At 42.7% G+C, this 24144-nt stretch overlaps 3 protein-coding genes across 5 annotated transcripts; 1 reads left to right on the top strand and 2 right to left on the bottom strand.

Moving 5' to 3' along the window:
- Positions 1-12: 12 nt before the first annotated feature.
- On the bottom strand, positions 13-9875 carry mtf2 (metal response element binding transcription factor 2). 2 transcript variants are annotated; one of them, XM_035635802.2, is made up of 15 exons: positions 9636-9875; positions 8589-8790; positions 7722-7803; positions 6622-6732; positions 6432-6532; positions 6018-6190; positions 5785-5880; positions 5500-5568; positions 5112-5235; positions 4757-4824; positions 4464-4634; positions 4213-4330; positions 3943-4001; positions 3310-3411; positions 13-2422 (listed from the first exon to the last, which is right to left on the bottom strand). In XM_035635802.2, exons 1-15 carry the CDS (start codon positions 9638-9640, stop codon positions 2047-2049), a joined length of 1857 nt encoding a protein of 618 aa, XP_035491695.2. In that variant the 5' UTR covers positions 9641-9875; the 3' UTR covers positions 13-2046. The 2 variants fall into 2 exon arrangements, with proteins under 2 accessions (XP_035491695.2, XP_035491693.2); XM_035635800.2 differs by having other exon boundaries at positions 3310-3417; positions 9636-9873.
- A 377-nt stretch (positions 9876-10252) lies between these two features.
- Positions 10253-19339, top strand: LOC118311735 (divergent protein kinase domain 1A). Of its 2 annotated transcripts, XM_035635811.2 has the most exons (7): positions 10253-10927; positions 12522-12617; positions 15995-16129; positions 16377-16484; positions 16585-16761; positions 16876-17007; positions 17117-19339. In XM_035635811.2, exons 1-7 carry the CDS (start codon positions 10874-10876, stop codon positions 17795-17797), a joined length of 1383 nt encoding a protein of 460 aa, XP_035491704.1. In that variant the 5' UTR covers positions 10253-10873; the 3' UTR covers positions 17798-19339. The 2 variants fall into 2 exon arrangements, with proteins under 2 accessions (XP_035491704.1, XP_035491705.1); XM_035635812.2 differs by lacking the exon at positions 12522-12617 and having other exon boundaries at positions 10276-10927.
- rpl5a (ribosomal protein L5a) lies at positions 19312-23198 on the bottom strand. The gene is made up of 8 exons (XM_035635818.1): positions 23057-23198; positions 22633-22702; positions 22321-22436; positions 22088-22222; positions 21328-21530; positions 20632-20809; positions 19716-19804; positions 19312-19467 (listed from the first exon to the last, which is right to left on the bottom strand). Exons 1-8 carry the CDS (start codon positions 23057-23059, stop codon positions 19365-19367), a joined length of 897 nt encoding a protein of 298 aa, XP_035491711.1. The 5' UTR covers positions 23060-23198; the 3' UTR covers positions 19312-19364.
- Between the last annotated feature and the right edge of the window lie 946 nt (positions 23199-24144).

Here is a 24144-nt window from a genome sequence, read left to right as displayed (position 1 = left end):
TCAACACAGCAGTTAAAAATATCTGCTTTTATTTATCACTTAACAAAACAGGTTTGAAAATAACACGTCAACCTAATATAACGGTATGTCAAAATGTAATAAGAAGAATCTCAAGAGACAAAGAAGACGGTTTGTTCTTTGGCTGCTGAAAGTCAGTGGCAGCGTGATGGGGGCTGAGACACTGACCGGACAGAGGAGAGAAGCTTTGAATGTGCAGACTACATCCGCGCGACGACGAGGTATCAATGTCCAACAGGTCTGTCCATTTTGACCACAACACCTCCAGCGAAGGAGAGTCACACCAACTGAATATTTACCTCTTACAGTGGCATACAGCATATTAGTTTTCCAGTGAAAGTTTTCTGACTCAGTTTAAACAAGCAAGTGTAGCAGTAAATATGCACTACGACTTATTAATACACAATGGCCCAAAGCAATGTGACAAACGGAGGACCCAATATAAAAAATACTGACCCAAAACACTGAGTAAACAACATATCAAAACCTCCTGTCGAGCTGCAAATGCTGGCCTACGCAAATACAGTGAAGTTTTTGGGGCATATCCTGAGTGTGTAGATTACAAGGTGAACTTGACTGAAAAAATCCAAGTGCATTTTTAAGTAAATTTTTTGTTGCACTGGTCACATGACAAAATTGAAACGCCTGAGTCAAATGATCAAAATTGTTATGCCGAAGTTCCTGTCGAGTCGTATGAAACAATACATCTTTCCAGGACTAACTTGCATAGGCAGCACAAAAAAAAAAACACAGACAAAATCTAAACTGGGTATATAATAATATTCTTACGCAGCACTTTATTTTTGAATAACTATAAGACAAATTAAAAACTAAATAGGTCCTCAAAGATTTCAAAAGGTAACTGTCATTTTATAATTTCAAATCAGAATACGTTAAAAGGATATTCATTTAGACAAAGGTTGAAGCTTCTTAACATATCAACTATGAAAACAACTTTTTTTCCAGAATGCACAGTTTACCATGTATCTAATTGGATTGGGATTCTGAACCTTTATAAACTGAAAAGAGGATTTCATTTTGGGGAATGTTATTTTGTAAGATTCTCATACTTAAACTGCTGGGAGATACGACCTACATGCTAAATGCTGCCTTGTAGGGGCTGAAAAAAACCTTCAAACTGAGATGATGTCCTATCAGATATCATTTGATTTGTGCAATCCATTAGTAAAAAAAAAAAAAATCAGCCCCCCTGAACAGAAAAAGGCATATGAGAACATATAAGTAGAAAAAGGTTATAATAATTGTTGTATAATTCTATATAAAATAAAACATTTGCAGCAGCACGTCACTTTTGTTATGATTTCCTCTTGCTCTACTCACAAAAGCACACTTTCCAAACAGAACTGAAGGAGATACATGTCCAAGGCAACAAGAGGTACTTGCAGCTGGGACTAGAGAAGGAGGGGACACTTAAGAAAATTAATGTTAAACAAACATTTAATTCCTCACTGCACTTTTGCAATTTGTCAAACTAATATGTAGGAACAAAACTTCCCCTTTCTCTCATCCACCAGGATTCACTATTTGAATGCCTGGCCAACTACATTTTGTTCGTTTTGTACAGTTTCATACAGAATGGGTCAGGAAATAAAAAGCATATCACTGGATCAAAAATCGAGCATAATAACGGTTCACTGAAAGCCTACAGGTGCAGTGCACTGATCAGTGTGTGTGTGTGTGTGGGGGGGGGGTTCTGTAAACATCCAAAGCAGATAAAGAAAGTTAAAAGCAGATTAACACAAATATGGTGCGGTAAAATGACAATGTCTCGCCTTCAATCTGTAATCAACAAACATAAGTTTAAATGTGCTATAATCAACTTGTACTGCACAGAACCAGTAGGCTTTACAGTGAGCATAACAGGCTAAACCTGCTCCTGTCTAAACTAAACAAAGGCATATATCAATTAATGCTCAGAATACAGGGTGTGGAAGCCTCCTCACCTCAGCCATAAACCTCTTAAGAGGTGCTGGTTAAGCCTTACAAGTGACGATGACGGTGCGAAGCCTAGGAGGCAGTGACTCCTTCCCACTCCACCAGGTACTGCACCTTGCCGTCGAGGGTGACCCGTCGGGCCAGGACCTTGTACTTTTCACCGCAAGCCAGCCGCCCTGCCGCACCAAAATAGCTGCTGATGGAGCTTTTGAGGTGGGAGAGCTGGCTATTTGGGTCCATGCCGTGAACTATGTCCGTTGAGTGAAGCCCCGGGAGGCTGCTCAGCATCTCTGACGCCGAGGGGTTTGGGTCTGCATGGCTGGGTGAGGGGATCTCCGGGTTAGGGGGCTGCAGTGCCCGTCGTGGTCTTCCGCGTTTCCTTTTTAAGGGTGGAGGGGAAACTGGCATGACGCAGGCTGTCGTGCGCATCTTGCTGGAGCTACAGAGGCTGCGGGGTGGTTGATAGGGAAAGAGGAAGTTAAAAAAACTAATTCAATTCTGAGAAAACCAATTGCACAGCAAACAGCTCTGTGAGGCTATAGTGATGCTATTGTCAGCGTGATAATAAGCTGATGTCAGGCAGGTACAATATTCAGTGGGTAATTCCATGTAAAATCAACAAGTTTAAGAATTTTTTTCCCCAGACGGCTTATCCTGGATTTGCTTCATACTTTATGTATATAATGTCATTATTATTGTACACAACATGTTGCACACTAGTAGAGAGTGCAAAACGTTTAACTTCGAATCTCCTTTAAGTACCGTTCAAAATATCTTTCTGAGATATGGAGGCTTTGGAAACTGGGAAAGTGGTCCTGGTAAACGCATGCTGCTGAAAAATTGTAAAATTCCATAAGATTCAAGTTCTCCTCACTACAATGGCTTTCTGTCAGTTAGACAGTGTATGAGATTACTGTAGATAAAAATATGATTTTTAACTTCAGAGGGAAAAAAAGGCCTCCGGGTACTTAATCCACGCCTTTGTAATTTGTAGCTACAGTTGCTCGTCTCATGTCATACTATGCCCTTTTATTGTCACTTATTATTATTAGTGGATTCTCAAGGAACCAAACCAGAGTTGGTGAGTATAGAGCAGTTCGGGATCAAGAAGAACATTCCTGCTGCGAAGGAACAAACCCACTACGTTCACTCACTGCTCTTTACCTCTGTTGCCAGGTTGGTGTTAATTTATAACTTACACAGAAACATTGTACAACTGTATGATTGGTTTTATGGTTTCTTAGTTTTAATATAAGAAAGACTAATAGCAGTGCCATCTATAGAGCCATAGATGTCAACGTGCGAGAGGGGGTAAATATTGCATAGCAGGCAAACCTGGACTGTCTTGAAATGCTAGTTGAGGTAGTTTCTGAGGTGCTCAGGGCTCCTATGGATTCCACGTCTGAAGTTCTTGAAGACAGCACAGACCTGTCACTCCTGGTGCTGCGAGATGGAAAAGAGAGTTAAACAGTGCAATAAAAATGTTATAGACAGAAAATAGTCGTAGCATCTGTCGCTAGCAGGTCTCTTAAGGCGCCACACGCTGTGTTGTGTGGTACGGTCCGCACCATTTATTTGGTTTTTAATTAACAGAGCCAGGCCTGCCCACATGGAACCGACAATTAGCGGGTTGAGGGGAAATATTTGCTGTTTTTACAAAAAGTGTATTGGATTAAAATCTCTTAATGCTTTTTTAAGTCCGTTTTTAACCCCAAATGCCAGTCTGGGATTCAAGCTTCTCCAATGTTAGTTTTAGACAGTTGGAAATTCAAGCACTTTGAATAAGTCAATATCAATGTGACTGGTATTTTTATCACTTCTTGATGTTTTCTAGACTCAATTAAACAATGGGAAAAAAAAACAAATCAACATGAAAACAGTAGTTAGCATAGCCCTAGTTGTTCAGTAGCTTCTCGACAACACAGTGCAAAGTCATACATTGTGCAAAACATCAGCTTGCTTACTTACTTGATAGAAGTGAAGTGAACCAGTGCATGTGGCTCTAGTGGCAGAGGCTTTCTTAGTTGCTGTCAAAGCAAAGTAAAAGCTGTTAGCATTTGTCAGTGGCTTTCCTTCTTACAGTTTCTCAAGTTTATTAGAGGTTACGGTCTTCTCACATGAATGGCTGTGTGAGCCAAGATGTAAACAGAATAATGCAAAAACATCCGCCCCTCTCAACAGCTATGTACACACTCAGCTCACATCCATTCACACAACCACCCACCCACCCACACACACCTGGGGCAAGAGTTCACTGGAGTGCCGTGGTGTAGCTAGTCTCTCCAGAGAACGTACGCCTTGCTTCCTCTTTTTCTTTTTCTTCTTGTCTGTGCCGTTGGTTAAAGTACTGCAAGTTCTAGGGAAACAGTGATGACAGCTGTACATTAGAAACACCAAATTTTTATTTCCAAAAATAATTTGATGTCAGCTGAGACTCTTTTAAAAAATTTAACTTTCAAAACTTCCAACTTTAATTTTCCTCATCTAACCTCATGCCAGACATGATTTTGGTGGACTTGCATCCTTTAATGGAGATTTCGTGTGAAGCACTCTCCATCACTCTGCTGGTCGACTCATCAGAGTTGGGGGGAGCAGGAGGGAAACGAATCCTCAGGCCAAATAAGTGTTTCTTTTTCTTCACCTCCTTCCCAGACATGAACCTGACAGACAGAAAAAAAGGAGAGGTGGTGATAATGGGTAGTAACACAAAGAAAAGTCAGTTGACCCCTTTCAGGCTAACATCCAACATCAGAAAGGATTAAATGGTGAAGGGATAACTTACATGCTGCTGTTATTTTTTAACGCCTCCAGAACACTTTCAAATCGCTCTGATTTCGGAGTACTGGTGAGCTGTAGACATGGGGGAGAAAGGTTACCAAATAGGAAAGGATGCAAGAAAAAATACAAAACAAACATAATTCAACCCCATTTGGTTTTTTTGTCCCAATTTGGTTATTAGAATTAAGAAATAATAATCCTCCAATCAACTTGGGATGTATTTGGTACATTTAGCTGCATCATAAAAACAGCTTGTGTGATTAGGTTTTTGATATTTAATCAAATATTAAGATACACACAAACAATGTGTGACTTGATGATCCTTTTTAAGCAAAATAATCTGTGACTTTTCTCCTTACCTCTCCGAGCTGCAGCAGCTCCCAGTTGTCGTTGATGTAAGCCATGAGGTCCCTCTCTGAGTCAAAGTACTTCTTCTTGTGGATCACACTCAAGTTGTACAGACTCAAGTGTGTGACATCCTCCCTGAAAAGGTTCATTAAAAGCAGCGTTTTCTTCACGTAGTCTGGTTTACAAAGATCATCATAAATAGATGTTATGTTGAAACATTTGGAGCTGTGGGAAATGGCAAGGCACAGTGTTGCTGCTAAAAAAATACAATAATACACTTGTAAGACTGGAATTTTATTTGGTGAGGCATTGTATCTCAACGCAACTTTGGCAAGAAGGAAAGCCGCATGCTGGTGTAACCAATATATTGTGTTACAGAAGGATCAGAGATTCACTTACCATCTGAGAGGCAGTCGGCTGAGGTACTCTGGTCCAGCATTGCAAACAGAACAAATAAACAGATAAAACCTGAGGGAGAAAAACACATCACCCGTTAGCTGGCGTTACCTCGGTTAAATTTTCATTCTTGCTAATGTCTGAAAGTATATGGGAAAACAACACTATGTTGTGTTTTTCTAAATATTGAAATGGTCCAAAAATGATGTGAAAATGCATATTATCAAAGTTGCCCCTCCCCCAACCCTTGGTAAAATCCTGATACAATTTGAATAATGGTGTTTGCACCTATCTCCGTAGAGCATGGGCATCTGTAAGCAATGGAGACAGGCCTCGTGGAACCACTGCTGACATCTGTTACACTGCAACATCTTCAGGTACCAGCTGAAAGCAAAGAGAAGGAGAGTGAGTGGTTGACTGTACTGTATGTGTGTGTGCGTGCGTGCGATATTCTTACAAACATGCACATCCTGCATTCAGATTCTTGTATATTTGTATATCGTACGTAATGTATTACTCACTCTCCTTGGCTGGCACAGTAGCAGTAACACTGCTGGATGTTAGTCTTATGGCCCTGGTCCCACACCAGTTCTTCCAGGGTGTAAGGAAATGAGAGGTGCAGCTCCATGTGCTGCTGCGGCTCTTGCTGCAGGAAGCCTTTAGCAAAAACATCCCTCCTGTGTGCACCCCCCCTCTGTACACCATACAGACAAAAAAGCAGATTTACCCAAAAATTCGTACAACTATGTACACACATATATACACCATTTACTGAGGGATTATCTTGCAGAATCTATTTTGGAGTTACAGTTAAGGCAGAGCAAGTTATGACTCGCAAAGAAAAAGCCATTCGTCAGATAAATAAACATCGATTTAATCAACTTATACATTCAACTAAAGGTTTTCTGTATTTATACACAAAGCGACAGCTGTACCTGAGGGATAGAAGTGACCTCACACTCTGAGCAGAGCCACTTGTCATCCGAGTCAATGACAGAGGCGTCAATAATGGGGGAGTGGCATAGCTGATGGTAACCTTTAAAGACAAAACACACAAATGTTTCTGCCACTAGAGCTCCACAGGTAAGATCTTAGCACAAAATCATTGGATAAAATGAACTGTACCTTGTCCACACTTATCACAAATGACAATCTCGTTGGGTTCATCTGAAGTTTCATCCTGGCATATGGAGCAGACGATGTCATCAACCTCATCATCGTCATCATCTTCATCCCCTGAAGAAAACGACGTCAGGGAAAAGAAACTATTACAGCTAGTCGCTATGCAGGCTGGTGAGCTCTTCAATTTGTGTTTTAACAACAAGAAAGGGGCTTGACTATTGTGATTATTTTTTTGGATTGGGGGAAAAAGTGTTCACATTAAGGTCTGTGAATTGTCCTTAAGGAATCAGGACAGACGATGCTGAAGTGGGGGCAGACATTTTAGACATGGATGGATATCTCAAAACCTTTAGCAAATAAAACCAGAACTGGCTTTGTGGCTCATTAAATACTACTTTGATGAGAAAATGTGTTTTTATATTATGTGGATGAACGGACCCTTTTAAGAGCAACCTAATACGAGGTCATTGGCCTGTTGCACCTGTAACCACTCCCAACGATACAGTCAAACATTGCAGGAAGACTTCTACATCACTGCAGCAGAGTGACAACTTCACCCACTGGAGGTCAGCAGAAAACAAGACTATCCACTGCTGTTAACTTTTTATATCAGTAAATCAACACTGAACATACAGCTGTGCAGCAACGTGTGCGTCCGCTCATGTTAGATTTAGTCAATATTGATACAAATATTCAATTAAATTATGTATATTTGTCATGTTTCATTTTCAAAAATGATGTTAGGCTTTACTATGAAAGGAAATTATGCATCATCTATGCATTTTAACTGAATGATCTGTAGGAGAACAGACCCCAGACTCTGTGTATCTCATGTTAGCTCATCTTTACATGTGGTTTATTTACTGCTGCTGTACTGATGCCAGACACAGTGGACAGTTAACTGTCAACAACAAGGAAAGGGAGATAAGTGAGGCTGAAGAAGGCAGACAAGGGTGTGAACAGCACAATACACTAATTGCTAATATGTTCAGAATTTAAAGTGCAAAAGGAGCCCGGCAATAAAATAGCACAACTCTCTTTAGATTGCCGGCAAGTGATCAATATTTCACAAACATGTCAATCCTGAAGTTGAATGAACTTACCTGTTTGAATATCCGTCCAAAGAACCCAAGACTTCGACCGATCCTCAAAAACAACGAAGCACCGCTGCTTGTCCCGGTCTATCTGAAGAAGCACATGAAAAGCAGATGTGTTGCTAAAAGCTGCCTAAACACACTGGTCAGGTGTCACATCTACAGAAACAAACAAAACACCAGAAATCCTGCCATTTTACACAGTGCTCCACCCACCATTCTGCCATTCTGTTGGAGGTGCAAACAAACACAACAGGAAGTGCTTTTTTCGCATGCAAAGAATTTATGGACGACGATGATATAACGATTTGGAGTCTATATTTATCTCTTTTTTGTGGTACATGTAATTTTGTTCAGTTCAATAATCCTCCAGAATTTAGACTTCAAAAACTGGTTAGTATATATTGAATTTACTTGCTATTGTTGGCTGATATATTCATTACTCCTAATAGTTTGGAAGGTGAGAATGACAATGTTGATGTGAGAGTACTATACTCTAACATGTTGTACACAAGCCTCTACTTGAATTCCATAAAAAAAAACATTTAAGCACCCATGTTTTTCAGGGCAGTAATTCAAACAGATTAATATTTGAAGCTCCCATCTTTTCATAGGATGATGGTTCTTGCTGGTCCACCACTTCACCTAAATTATGCTCAGGTGCCGTAAAAAAACAAAACAATATTTCAATGGGGCAACCGGTCTCTCTTGCGATCTTGGTGTGGATAACCCGTTTGCTTGTAGCTTCAACAAAATGCAGACTTGGTCACTGCCCCGCAAAATGTCTTTATGAGTTTTGGAAAAGAGTAGGAAACTGATGGTTCTATGATAGATAATTGATAAAGTAACATTGGGAATTACTTCCCTCCCACTTACTTTTGTGATTGTCCCCAAGTAGAACAAGCCATCTGACCACCGGGCCAAGACGTCCTGTCCCTCTGAAAACCTGACAGACATGTCGTCTTCTCCATACTCTCCCCGAGCAGACAGGCGTGTGGGGGACAAGGACACAGCCTGCTGCTGCCGCTGGGGGTGAGCTCTGTGATGGAGAGACGGGTGGTCCACAACCCCTGAGTCTCTGGAAAACACAGGGAGTGAAGGGAATTATATTTGACATCCGGGTCATATTTCATTCTCTCCATTGTTGTTCAGCAATTTGGGATTTTTATTTCAGTGAGAGTGAAGATAACAATGAGAATTACATATATTGTGTTTGTGTGGAGCTCTACTGAGTTTCCTGTCCTGTACGTGTAATGGTAATTGAAAGGACAAGGCTGGATTGTTCTAAGGGAACTTACAAACCAGTGGCTCAAACTGAAACATGACATTTCCCCGCCAGTGGCTCCAGACAACCGGTGATTATATTCATAACCAATGGTAATTAGTCATTAACCACAACCAAGCAGACAGCACATGGTCGCAGGCCAGGACCAAGTATTTCTATAACCTACCCCCATATCAAAACACCAAAAATTAAACGCAGATTGTTGTTATTTTGTGCACTTACGTAAAAGTTAAAACGACATTTGCACGTCACGGACAGTTGTCAGTTTCAACTGTGCAAACACACGTGTTATTTTTTTTTTATCTTGAGCTGTTAGACGTTATTTGTTTTGGCTGTGTCTGCGGTTGAAGATTAGATTGTCCGGTTGTCCACCAAGCTTCTGTCCGTCAGTCCACGTTCCCTTTGTTCGAGTACAGGGTGGACGTGATCGAAACGAGCCACGAGAGTATACAACGGAACGGCTACCCGAAAGCGCTGCGTGATGAACTCATGTTTTGTATAAAATGAGGCGGTTAGCCCGCTAGGCCTGGTTGTTAGCATTGGATAATCCACATGCCGAGCCGTAACCCCGGCCAGGTCGCTGACCGTCGGACCCCCCCTCCCCCCCCGACAGGAGGACAACATGATGACAACAATACCTCATTCGGTCCCCTCCGCTAAAACCAACAACTCGTGAGACAAAACAAAGTCAAATGGAGTGGTCGCCGTTTTCCCGCTCCCTCTGTGGTTAAACGTGTCTCAGGAGTGTGTCGCGAAAACTTGCGGGGCTCGTGTCCTGCTCAGAAGATAACAAACGGCTCATTTTCTCCCAGCACGTTCGCCATTTTGGTTTCCCGCTGATGGTCGGGGAGTGCATTGTGGGAAGCGCTGCGGCTTCCCGCTGCTCGCTGCTGCTGATTTTCTTTTTTTTCATATTTCTTTTTTTTTTTTTTTTTTTTTTCAAACATTTGAAAATGTAGGCAGGGCATGTAAAGCACAGCGGCACGTCCGCCCCTTTCAAGACGAATAAAATGCGCTCATGGCATATTTTCTTCAGAGTTCCTTATTGTCAGTGTGGATACAAAAGACTGCCAACTAACGTTTTCAGCTTTTCTCCGTAAGGCCCAGACATTTGTCTGCAGATGAAACGCGTGTTTGTTCACAGAGCTCGGTAGTTTGGCGAAGCAGTGTTTCATAAAAAATGTCCATATTTGGCCACGCGTTGGCGCTACAACATCATGTAGCCCCGACGGATTTTTTTTTATTTTTTTAAATTTTATTTTGGAATGGGATGACCGGAAGTTGAGTATGGCGATGTGGGTGCCGTTTTGACAAAAAAGGCTTTTATTGTGAAAGACGTATGGGAAGTGTATTTTCCTTACGCGTGACTGCTTGAACCGGCGGCTCGCAGGTCCGGTTGGTTCACAGTTCAACAACCACACACAACACACAATGATACCAGCGCAGGGTTCATGACAGCGGTGACCACGCTTTGACCAACAGTTCCGCCAGTTCGACCGACGCCATGAAAACTTCAGAAAACCTTTCATCGGTAGACGAACACGCTGCGCCTGCGCCCTGAACCGTCGGGGTTTTTTCTTCTTCCCCAGCGTGAGGTATGGTGCCCTGCTTTTAAAGCCAGCAGCTGCTGCACAGAGCAGAGGCGCAGGCGAGGCGGAATATCACGGCGATCCGCACGGACGAGACACGCCGACAGTCCCCGGGTCGTGGATCAATCTGGGGCTGAAACCGAGTAACGCGCTGTCATTTCTTTTGACGCGCTCCGCGCACGGGACGAGTCGGGTTTTTTTTTTTTCATGTGGAAGACGCTTTCTCCCGTGAATTCTGAATGAGCTCCCACAGCCTGGTCCACGTAGTGAGATGATCTATATCTGTGATGGCGAAGGGTCTGTTTCCACGGGCCTGGGTGAAAAAGTCTTTCTATTTCCAGGTAATATCAATGGTCCATTATGCACTGTAAAGCTGATTATAATACATATACAATATATATACTATATAAATATATATATAAATACATATATATTTATTTATTTTTAATTTACGTGTGTGTGTGTGTGTGTGAACTGATGATCGTCGTGGAGTCACGTTGGACTGACAGCTGGCACCGAATCAATATCTACCAATCGTGGGCGCGTTTCAAAAATACCTCAGGAATGTAAAGCTGTTGATTAAAGATTAGCTTCGGTCCAGATCCAGTATGATTAGCGCAGGGCAGAGTTCAGGCCTAACACTGGCAAGTGGGTGTGTGGGTGTGTGTGTGTGTGGGGGGGGGGGGGGGGGGTTACCTGGTGACGAGGAGGAAACTGTGGTGAGATGATGCTACAGGATTGTAAAATCCAGGCCAGGGAGGAATCTGTGTTGGATTGTTTAATGTCCCTTCATGTTACCTTGTCTCCTGCTATGCCACCACTTTGACTCACTGCTCACAGTTGGTTCAGTAATCCTCTGGGTGGGATGATGATGATGATGATGATGAGGGTGGAACCCTCTGGTTTTTTGGGGTACCAGGGGCCTGCTGCCAGCGAGTACATTAGGGCAAGGAGCTAAAGCAAGAGGAAGAGAGTACAGGGTTGCAATTGCTCAATGGGGAGGAGGAGTAAACAAACTGGTGCATTACAACATGAATACAGTCAGTTTATTACTTACTTACTGTAGGGCATGTGCTGCTGGTGGCAGACTGTGGGCTGGTCCATTCAACAAGATCAGCCATAAGTAGTCTCATTAGGCCTTTCATAAGTGGGAATTTTTAGTGTACATATAGTGCCTATCCGACATACCTACACTCAAACATGATCAGATTTATACGCAGACAACATTGTGTGCATAGGTGGTTCTGTACATAGAAAGAACATTTTTGCCCGCACTTGTGGTCGACGATTTTGGTTAAGTACATTTGGGTGTTAGTATGATTATTGTGGCAGTTATTGTATCCCTTAGAGGTCACTTCCAAACCCATACGTACCTTTTTGTATTTAGAGAAAAGGTCAACGCATCTAGACAATGCAAACTCTGGCTCGTAGCAAATATAAAAATACGTTTTTTAGAGGTCTTCCGGTTTGTGGCAGCACTACAAAATGGTTTGTCAGTGGGTGGGGTATCCAGACTTGGTGGAGGACATGGTGTGTGGTTTGTGTTACGGTTTGTGCGACTTTTCTTTTTTTCAAATTCAATGGGGTTTGAGGTTTTGATCTTACCAGAGTTATCCGGTTAACTTTTCTTGGAGCACACCCGCCATCCACACATGTATCAAACAGCTACTGTACTGGAATAAACCATAAAGCCACGTCAACTCTGAATATCTTTTCTGACACAAGTGGGACAAATGTTTTGTTTTTTTTGATTTCAAAGCCGTTGTAGGTACCAGAGTTTAAAAGCCAGTTTTGTATTTTGTGAATTTTTTTCCTCTTCCTTTCTGGCTCTCTTTGATCCTCTATACCAGCATTGCAGTTCTTGTGTACTGTATCCCTTGTCCCGTCACGGGGACTTGCTTTAAGGAATGGTTTAATGACGTTTCCTCTTTGCAGTTTGTTGGGTCCTTGACATCTCAGCTGCAGACAGGGAGACACAAACTGAAGAGGACAGTCAGCTCTGCCCTGAGGAGTTCTGCGGACTCCATACAGGCAAGAGAACAGGATGATGGCCAAACACCCTCCAGTCCTTTCTTGAAATATCCGAGGGCAGCTCCTTAAGCAGCGGGCTGTTCCATCCGCAGTATGTGGAGATGTGATACTGCAGGTCTTTTGTGTAGCGCTGCAGTGACTGGACTGTAGGACAGTGGATATGACGGTTAATGCTGGGTAACAGAATCTCACTGTTGACAGCTGGTAACTCTTCAGTTTGCTTGATGGCTTTTGTACTATGCGACTTTGCATATTTCATTGGACCGTAAAAGTTTTACTTCCCACACTACTCGATACCAGCTTTCTACTTCCATCAGCATTAACTTCAGTAATTGTGTGTGGGTGTGTCTTATCTTTAAAGCCCCAGTGTGTAATTTTCCGGCAGCGCTGAAAATTTAATTTTAGCGAATGCAGCGTATTCTGGACCATTTGTGCAACAACCGTATTCAACACGACGTAGCAAATATGGTGACTCACATGGAGGTCGGGTCCACCTCATGTACCTATATTTGACTAATTCAATGTTGCCAAAAAAAACCTTGGTTCTTTGTTGCAGGTGGTTATACATATATGAACACATAGTTATGGACAATATATTCAATTTCTGTGAATAAGTTCTTCCAGAAACACACTGTGGCTTTAAGTATAATTTTGGCCATTGTGATAATCTGCTTTTGTTAACTCATCTCCTGGGTTACATTGAAGTTGTGAAACAGTTAAAATTTTATATAAACTACTACCTCTGTCTAATGTTTCATATTATAGTATTCAGCCACTTTGGGATCAATTAAGTTTATCTAATGCAATCTTAGTCGGGACAATCGCTCCATAACAGAATCCATGGAAGATGTGACACTTTATATTTAAAGATTAGACTCTTTGCCGCTTGTTTCACTTTTTAACGTAAAGGCTTGATGATGTGTTTCGCACAGATACACTCAGACGAACCATCAAAATCGAAAATATGCACACATGACTCAGTGTCACTTCCTTGTTACAATCTGTCTTTTGTCTTACCGTATTGTGTGTGTGTGTGTGTGTGTCTTATGCACATACAGTTTCTACGCACCTTCATGCATACCAACAGATCTGATAGTAGTGTGTAGTTGCTTTGTACTTCCCTGATGGCGCCTGTTCCCTCCCTGGAGGCCCTGCTATCTTTTTGTCCATCTCTTTAGGACACAGAGCATTTTTAAAACACGGCAGCTCTGCAGAGGAGACATCTCTCCAGCTCTGACTCGAACTGTTAAAGCTCCAACAGCCTCCTGCTCCCGAATGGCAGATTCTGTGACATGCACCGCAAGGGAATGGGAGGCAGGAAAAGTCCGGTTTTCCTCCATGTTCTTTTTTCTTTTCTGTGAAGTTTGAAGTTCACATTGGGGATATTTTACATATTTTATGACGAACAAGGTCATTGAAAAAGCCCTGGGCCTCATTTGGGTTTTTATCATGTTCAAACCCCCAAAACAAGTCAAATGCAATGTAAGTCAACAAGAAATTTGATTTAATGACTGTAAATCAATCGTCCAAGGGTGCTCCGCTGCAACTTTCTAAAATATAAAGATTTTCAGTCCTGCTTAAAGTAATCACAACAAATCAAACATAGAAACACTTCTGACCAGGTGCCCACCTCATGCAGCTGAGTGGAGAGGCACAGCAATCTGCTATAACATACACAACTAAAGCCTGTTCGGCCATGTGAGAGTAAGAACCAAATCACTTGATCCTCCCTTGTGCAGTTACAGTCCCCTGGGAAAAACTAACTGCAGTTTTGTTTTGGTAAAAAAGTCACACACTGAGGCTAAAACAGTAACTTTGAACCAAATTCCTTTTCACCGCTCCACTGCACCTTTCAACAACTTCCTTCATTTATTTTTGACTGGATTACATTGCAGTAGTTACGTAGTGTATGAAAAATAACTATTTTATTAGCTAATTTGTCAACTGATTTGAATTTTTGGTCAAAAGCAATTTCAACACATCACAGTGGACTCTGGTTATTTTTAACCTTTTATTCATACAGAGTCTTTCAGGCAGTTGGTACACCACTGAAATATTGCATATGGATTAATATTTGATGAGTTTGGTTACTGTGTAGCACCACCGGCGGATCAGAGTTTCCACTTATCCCGTCAACTATCTTAACATTTACTTTATACATTGACACTAAAATATTGCTCAGACATTCATGGTCCCCAGAAGATGAATCTGAATGACTTTGATAATGCCCTGACATTTCTTTGCTGCCACCACCAGGTCAAACGTACTATTCACTACTTAGCTTTAGTTTTAACTAAGTAGTACGTTTAGCATTTAGTACCACTCTAATACAAGTACCACTGGGCCGAACTACAGCCATACACAGCTGCTATTATGGTTGACATTTGACTGTGACAATAATGTCCGACTATATGTTCTGCTGAAATTAATAATTGAACAAGTGATTTGCCATTTCTCATCTCAAATTGATCTCAGTTTTGATAGCGGCAAACGTTTGCTCCATGCAGTGGTGCTTGCTTTGCTCTGTTTTTTGTTATAAATGGAGGTGAAATCTTCTGTTGATCAGGAGCAATTTTAGATATTTCATATTGGGCCCTGGTGACATTTGAGTGGGATTTATTTTTTGCCTAGATTCATTACAAACTGTAGTAAAGAGACAGACGGAGACAAATCATTATTTTCAGCCCTACATGTACTGTATTATCTTGTTCTTTGCGACCATTTTTCTTGGCTTTTGATTGTGGTCCATTAGTTTGTCTTTTGAGTTATCATATTCTATAAACCTAAAGATTTGTACTGTCACCTTTTACAAAGATTTTTTCCAGCAGAAGTGAAGAATTCTGTATTTATATGTTCACATTTACCAGTATGAAAAAATGCATGTACCGTGTGTTAGTGCATTGTCTTGCATGTCACAAAAACAACATGACTTCTGTCCAAAGGAGCATAGTGAGACGTGATGTGTGCATCCTGTGACACAAGTCATTCTTTTTTCCTTGTAAAAAAAAAAGCCATCACCAGAAAGGTGTCACGTTGGAACAGCAGGATCTGACTGCACCGCGAAAACCATTTTTCCACCGTAGTGGGCGGTTGTTGCACATAGCAACTAATCATCCAGCCAGTACCTTGTCATGGGACACCCCGTAACAGAATAGGTCACCATGGCAACCTATTACGTGATCAGGGCTGGTCAGGGGGGTGCAAACATTGCCTGGATTGAGACTCTTTCGCTGCAGTGTTTATATGATTATAATGTCATACCATCATGATGAACATGGAGAAATGACATGATAGTATTGCCAGGATTTCACAGTGGGGTGAACACGTTTCAGACTTGGACCCATATTTGTGTTTGTGTCTCTGCTCACCGTTCACAGGCTCGGATCTCCTTTGTGCGGGTGAAGTACCTGTTCCTCACATGGCTGACTGTGCTGGTGGGGAGTTGGGTGCTCTATGTGCAATACTCGGCATACACAGAGCTGTGCAGAGGACACGAGTGCAAGAACGCCATTGTGAGTATTGGCTTCACTCGTTCATCTCATTTATTTGTTTTTAGACTTAATTATTGTTATTCTGAACACAACGGGGTGAAGAGTCTATTACAAAACTCATTCAAACCATGTACATGTATGTGATCTGAGTGGCAACTAAAGTGAGTTGGGTGACTTATAATACTCTACATGTTCTCTGTGTATACTGACCCTAATATAATAGATACAAATTTACAAGGAGTTACTTTGTGTTTTTTCTCTCTTAAAGTGTGATAAATACAGGAAGGGAATCATCGATGGCTCTGCCTGCAGTGGTCTGTGTGACAAAGAAACCCTCTATTTGGGCAGGTGTCTGTCAATACTGCCAAACAACCAGGTAGGAAACATTACTAAAGTTGTTACACGCATTACCAATGAGTGGTTCTGACCTGATTTCCGCGTGTTAAGTTTTTCCTTGGCACCCCGCCGTTGACCAGGTATACACAGGAAGCTGGGGAGACCACGACGGCATCATCCGCTGTAAGCTCGGGGAGGTTGTGCACTACGAGCTGGGCGAGGAGCCCGAGCCTCGGAGGGAGACCCCTGTGTTCGACAAGCCCACTAAAGGCACATCTGTGGAGAAGTTCAAAGAAATGGTCTTTAATCACCTCAAGGTAAAGGACCATGGACTTGGGTTAGAAAGGTTCAGATAGAACCAGGTCTGTGCTGTGACTGACTTAGCCCTGAAACCATCAACTTTCCATCTCTTGTCTCTCTCCATATCACAGTCTAAGCTTGGGGAGCAGGGAAACCTCGCCAGCCTCGTTAGCCAGATCCTGTCGGTCACCGATGGCAACAGAGATGGACGGGTGTCGTTGCCAGAAGCCCGCTCCACGTGGGCCCTCCTGCAGATGGACGAGGTATAAAAAAACAAGCCAGTCAATGAGAAAATGAACATTCTTGTTGTTGTTTTGTTCATATGATTGTGGAAACAGACAGATTTAAGAGATATGCACATTGTTCTTTGAGGTGCTGCTGGGCCTGCTACTCCAGGACCGTGGACACACTCCTCGCCTCCTCGGCTTCTGCGGGGACCTGTACATGACAGAGCGAGTCCCCTACGGGCCCCTGTACGGTTTGTCCCTACCCTGGCCGTTTGTGTCCTGGGTACCAAGCGGTTTGCAGCGCACCATGGACCAGTGGTTCACCCCTTCTTGGCCTCGCAAAGCCAAGATCTCCATGGGTCTGCTGGAGCTGGTGGAGGACATCTTCCACGGCACCTATGGCAGCTTCCTCATCTGTGACCTCAACGCGGCACACTTCGGTTACACCGACCGCCACGAGCTCCGGCTCACCAACACCGGAGCAGTTGTCCCCGAAGACGAGTTCAGACGCACCATGCGCGTACTGAAGTGTGAGACGGATGCTGACTGCGTGTATGGGGTGGACTGCCGGACATCATGTGACGTGTCGGAGAAACGGTGCAGGGAGGAGCCCGTCCAGCCAAACTTGGCGAAAGCGTGTGGCGCGCTGAAGGACTACATCCTGCGCGGGGCGCCATCAGTGATGAGGGAGGAACTGGAGAGGCAGTTGTATGCCTGTATGGCGCTCAAGGGTAATGCTGGACAGATGAACATGGAGCACTCGCTCATCCTCAACAATCTGAAAGCGCTGCTGTGGAAACAGATCTCGCACACGAAGGACTCCTGACATGGAGAAATCTTTATGAGATCCTACCAGTCAAGTTTCTCACATAAGGCTGAGTATTAAAGATGCTGTGATGTAGAAGCTGTAAATTTAATTTTAGTCATTTTTATCAACTCTTAACACTTAAGAATAAACTGACTGGATGGAGACGTTACCTTCTCTATCCCAGTTCCAGTTAAGTTTCGGGGCCTGGAAACACACATTCCAGTACAATGGATTTAAATTAACTTAACGATAGCATGTTGCCACCAGTCACTCTCACACACAGCCACATCTCTTTGTATTGTATTGTTCACCACCGTGGAATGTTGCTGAGGAATTGCTGGACGAACAGAATGATTTTACTGTTAGACTCAAGAGCTGAGAGACTAAATGTTTCAAATGTGTGGGTGAACGTGGTTCATCAATTAATTGTTTATTCCATTTAGGAAAACGAGGATTACAAAGTCAGTGATTGTTGCACAACAGTTCTAATTCGAAGGGTATTGGAATTGCACTATATTAAGATATGCTCCTTGATTTGGTCAAGAACAGTGTTATTCTGTAGTTTTAACAATCCAACAAAAAAGACCAACCCCAACAGTGTTAGTGTTCCAATATGATTTTACTACGCTCTGCACCACTCCGCCTCAAGCCTATCGGTGCCCTTTACAGTGGATTATTTGACAGTAAGAAAAGTAGATGTGACCTAACAGGATGCTGACTAATCAAAATCCTCCAAAGGACTCAGTGGCTCTTCTTCTGGTTGTCACTCACCTGTATGATATCATTGCTCATGAGCTCCCAAGTGGACGACGTGATGGTATTTGTCAGTACTGCAGAAGGTTCACACTGTCGCTGTGCTTCATTACGCTGAAAGTTTCCACCTGTGTAACCCATGTGACATCACCGATGCTGCATTAATGACACCAAGAGAAAAACACTAGTGCATTTTATTTGTTTTGTGAATGTTGATCTACATGTACTTTTCAGCGAAAAGAGTATTCTTGTGGTAATGTACTGTATCACCTTATTTTTTGGGATTTCATCCGTCACAGTGCCAGAGATCATGCTGAACTCATCTAATCGAATGTTTACCACCGGTGAAGGTGGAGATCCTTTATTGAACCACATGTCACATCTGAATGCTGTATTAAAAAAAGATATATATTTTCTCCATGGTCCGTTCCAGACATGAAGAAACTGACCGTTTTGGAAGTTGACCTTGTACCACATACCAGAACAGACAGGACCTGTAAAGCATGTTTATCCTGAGGTCAGTGCTGCTGTGAGTCTTGAAATGTAAAAAGAAAAAGTTTACTTATTTTAGAAACCAGCATGACTTGCACAATTAAACTCCATACCACTTCACTGTAATAAGTCAAACGTGTTCAGGTCTGTGATTAACTCCACACTGCAGTCCGCTCATACTGTGTTGGATATTGACACTGTAAATATTAGTCATGGGTGTAACAACTTGTTCCCTTAAAGTACACAAAACTCATTCATAGCATTATGGACTGAGCCAGACACAGGCATGAGTTTGAAATAAATTTTATTTGTGTGTGAAGTGTGTGTTTTTGCAGCGGGGCTAACCGTCCCCTGCTTCTTGCTCTTGTGCTCGTAAGAAGCTGGCCTTTTTCTGGGCGACACGGTCCTTCCTCTGTGCCAGAGATAACTTGGCGCGATTCCACCTGTCAGGGAAAGAGACAATGACAGCTCCATTAACATTCAGCACATCCAAGGAGAGAAATGTTGGGATCTTCTCAGTATCATTCAATACTTCAAGAGGGAGTCTGGTTTGACAGGATGTTCATTCTCTGAGTGCAAATTAATATGATGTGGACATTGTATGGGTCACAAGATACTTATTTGGGTTAAAACTTTGTCAGTCCTGGTTAGAAGTATAAAGGAAGCCAAGTAATGGAAATCAGGTACCCACCTCTTCTTTTTGACGTCTTTTTTGGGTTTCTGCTCGTGGACAGGGTTTGCTCGGATGGCGGCGTGTGCTTTTTTGTACATTTCTTCTACCTGGAAAAGAACAAATGCGATACACAAAAAATTATATACATGCGTTTTTATTTATTTATCATACGTTTATGCACCAAGTCTGGGCATTTCAGTGCATATGTGATGACTTGTCTTGCTTCTCTCAGCCCCGTCTTGAAAAGGACAGTAAACATCAGCTAGTGCAAATGAAGGACCAACTACATTTTGCTCAGCGAGATTTCATCAAGAAGCAGACCATTAATACACAGTTAAGAATAAGTTTAAGTTGAATCTGTGGAATTAATTAAAGATTCTGTGTGCAACTTTGAGAAAAACCCTTATTTTTAATGACAGGATGACGTCAAGTACAGACGGCATCTGTTTGAATCGGCCAAAACAGTGACGTGATGATCGGTATGGAAAAGACAATCAGCCCTGTATTGTCCTTTGATTGCGCCAATTTAAGGATTACCAGGAAATAGAGTCAGGATAAAGTTCTGAATGGGATTGATTAGGACTGCAGCAAGGGACCGGCGCTGACATAACGACAAGCGCCTGGAAGAATTAGTTTCAAGTTCGGGGAAGGGTCTAATTGAGCTACGTTCCAATCTGTTTGCACACAGGCAACACATTCGTACAAAGAGAACCTTCAAAACAGTGAATATGAAGACAACTGCATTCAGATTTAGTTTTTTTGGAGCTGTGGTGGCAAAAACATATCGTCTGATATATATTGATATATAGATATATATAGATAGATATTGATATATAGATAGATATATCTATATATATATACACATATATACAAAAAAAAGGTTTGTTATTTTAGGTAATGTAATTTATGTTAACACTGCAGAAAAAAATCTTACTGTGTCTGGCGTGACTCCATTTTTGATGAAGCGAGAGAACTGTTTCTTGTAGGCATCCTCGTCCTCCTCCATCAGGTAAGACATGTAGTCGGCCACGTTCATGCCCAGGATGTGTTTCCTGTGCACCTCTGCGTTGAACTCTTTGCTCTCCGCGTCATAACCGGGGAAGCGTTTTATACTAGAAACAACAAAGAGCAGAGATCACAAAAGTGATGAGTCAGACGACCCAGCATCTCCAAACACGTTGACTCTCAGTTGACAGAAAAAAAAGCTCTGCTACATAATTAAGTGTAATGACGCCTGCTTTGGTTCATCTTGCTTCTCTCAGCCCCGTCTTGAAAAGGACAGCAAACATCAGCTAGTGCAAATGAAGGACCAACTACATTTTGCTCAGCGTAATTTGTATCATCATCAAGAAGCAGAGAAGAACCAGCGACCACGGGCTGGATCACCAATGTGTTGCACGAGCAGCGACTGTTATAACACGAATAAAACATTACATCTTTCTCAAAAGCAATTCCTCTGTGTGATAATGCACAGTGTAAGGGCGGTGTTCAAGGGGTTAAATAATAACTAGGAACATTTTTAACTTGCTCCTGTGTGTGACCTTTGAGTCCTCACTTGAAACCACACATTCAACGATGGACAGAATAACAAATAAATCTGCAGCTGATGTTATTCTCATGTCAGACTCACCTGTGAGGGATGGCCAGCCCTCCGTCGACGGCCCCCTTCAACACTCCGAAAACCTTGTTCCCTGTGGTGGTTCTGGCCAGGCCCGCATCCAGGTAACAGGTGAAGGCCCCCGGCTGGCCGTCGACACTCTCCACATTAAACTCATCCCCCGTCACCTCCACCTGGCCCTCGTACACCTGCTCCATGCCAAACTTGTGCAGCAGCTAGAGAGAGGAGGAGGAGGAGGGCACAACAAAGATAATGTGAGGAAAAACACTTGGCAGGTCTTTTTTCCAGAATTTATACCTTTTTCTCCTACTGGATTTAAAATGCTGTGATTTCATGAGTTGACTTCTAGAATTGCTACTTGTAATGGGATAGTGCTGACATAATATGTTCATATGTTTATGCACCAAGTCTGGGCATTTCAGTGCATATGTGATGATTTGTCTAGCTTCTCTCAGCCCCGTCTTGAAAAGGACAGTAAACATCAGCTAGTGCAAATGAAGGACCAACTACATTTTGCTCAGCGAGATTTGTATCATCATCAAGAAGCAGACAACCATTATTACACAGTTAAGAATAAGTTTAAGTTGAATCTGTGGAATTAATTGAAGGTTCAGTATGCAACCTTCAGAAAACCCTTGTTTTTAATGTCTTTTCCAGAATCGAGTGTGGTACTTTTTCTATGTAAAGTGCTGTGATTTCATGAATCTGACCTCTGGAATTGCTACTTGTGAGGAAAGCCCTGACAACTTGCTGAGAGCGTGAGTATTCTTACCCTGCGAGCCAGCAGCAGCCCGGTGCAGTAGGCCGCAGCGTAGTTTGTGAGGCCTACGGTGATGCCATATTTGGGCAGCTCGTGGGAGTAAGCAGCGCACACAATCTGGTCGCCCTCAATTTTTGCATAGGCAACCTGGACAGGACAGGACGAGAGAGACACCGAGGGTTGAGTGTGGTAGTACACAATGTGTGATCAGATGAGTTTGACTGATGAGTTCTGAGGTCACTGACCTGGCAGCAAACGTCCCTGTTGGAGAACCTGACGATCATGCGGTACTTGGGCGTGTTGTACTTGTTCTTGTCCTGCACGACCAGGCGCTTGCGGGCGAAGAAGTCAGTTTTGCCCTCTGAGAATAAGACAAGACGGTGAACAGTTAACGAAGCTTCACGGAGAAGTGTGGTCAAGATGGCGCGTGCTCCGTGTGGAGGCTGTCAGGACGCGGTCACACACACACACACACACACACACACACACACACACACACACACACACACACACACACACACACACACACACACACACACACACACACACACACACACCTCTCCTCCTCCTGAATTTGACTTCATATCTCTTGAAGTACGACTTGTTCTTCACCACCTTGACGAAACCCTGAGGAAGAACGAGTCAGGATGTTAGCATGCTAGCTAAGAAGAACATGAACAGTCACACCACGTCACCACAGAGGAACTTTAATTCATATTCGAAAGCTCAGTGTGTGTGTGTGTGTGTGTGTGTGTGTGTGTGTGTGTGTGTGTGTGTCCAGCAGGAGCTCAGCTGAGGTTTCGTCAGCCATGAAGCGCCACGCTGGAGCCGAGCAGTTCACCCCGCTCACCGGCCCGGCACAACCCAACATCCGCAAACATCTGGCCCTCACGCCGCTGCAAACCCTGTTCCAACATCAGACACGTCTCCGCACACTCGGCTTGTCTCGCACTGGATGTGTATGGATATGATTTTACGCACCATTTTGTGGGGATGTTGCTCCTCTTCCTCCTCGGTTCAGAAGCCGTCTCTCGGGCTGCGGAAGTCTGACGCTGCAACTTTTGTCGAACGGGACGGGAGGTCGCGTCAGCGGCAGGCAGCGCCCCCTGCTGCACCGGAGGACAGCCCCCACACATGACCGGCAGGGGGCAGCAGGGGGTCACCCACCTTCTGCAACACTAATTTACTCAAGATTATGACAGTATCATTAAATACAATGCAGAATGTGATTTATCATATGAATGTAAAATATTTATTCGGTGTTTCCAGTCAAATAAAAGCAATAACAATAAAAATCTTGAAAGTGCTTTTGAAATGATTTTTGGTGTCATTCAGACGTCTCAGCATTACTCCACAGGTCCCAGAGTTCTCGGACAGGAATGTGTTCAGACGGGGGAGAGTCCCGTCATCAGAAACTTCATTTTCAAACAAATCAAATGAAATTCAAAGTGCTTAACAGGTGATTGACAAGAAAGTAGGATGTTAAAAGTGATTTAAAGACTCAGGTTAAGAGAGTAGTGCATACCAAAACAATCCAAAATTGAATAGTCAACAATAACAGAAGGGATCTTGAGATAATTTTAATATATAACAAAAAGAAAATAGTAAAAACAACAATAAATACTATTACATAAAACAACAAAAATCTGACTAAGATGGTAAAAGGCCAATCAATAATAATAATAATCAACTATAACATTTTAATATAGGAGTAAGGTTTGAATATAAACAACTTAACAATAGTACAGCAGCAAATATTTGGCGGTAGAATAAGTATTAAGATCCTATACTCAAAGCAATGTTTGGAAGTGCTTGAGACTTCAATGAGAAGACACCACCCTCATGTCCTCATGCTGAATATGTACAGCCAGCAGCCAGTAGCTTAGCATAACAACTAGAAACAGGACAAGGCTACTTTTAACGTGTTGCCATGGGTTACTTTATCAAATGATGAACCACTCTCGTTCAACGGGAGACTAGTCTATCTGCCAAAGAAAAAAGGAACCAAGATGTTCTGCTTTTCTGTTCGAGCAACATCGATAACATCCCTCGTTGTCACTCTGCGTGCA

The sequence above is a fragment of the Scophthalmus maximus genome, chromosome 5 (assembly GCF_022379125.1).
Source record: "Scophthalmus maximus strain ysfricsl-2021 chromosome 5, ASM2237912v1, whole genome shotgun sequence".
NCBI lineage: Eukaryota > Metazoa > Chordata > Actinopteri > Pleuronectiformes > Scophthalmidae > Scophthalmus > Scophthalmus maximus.
The sequence above is the reverse complement of the archived record's forward strand: the minus strand, read 5'-3'. Positions and strand labels throughout refer to the sequence as shown.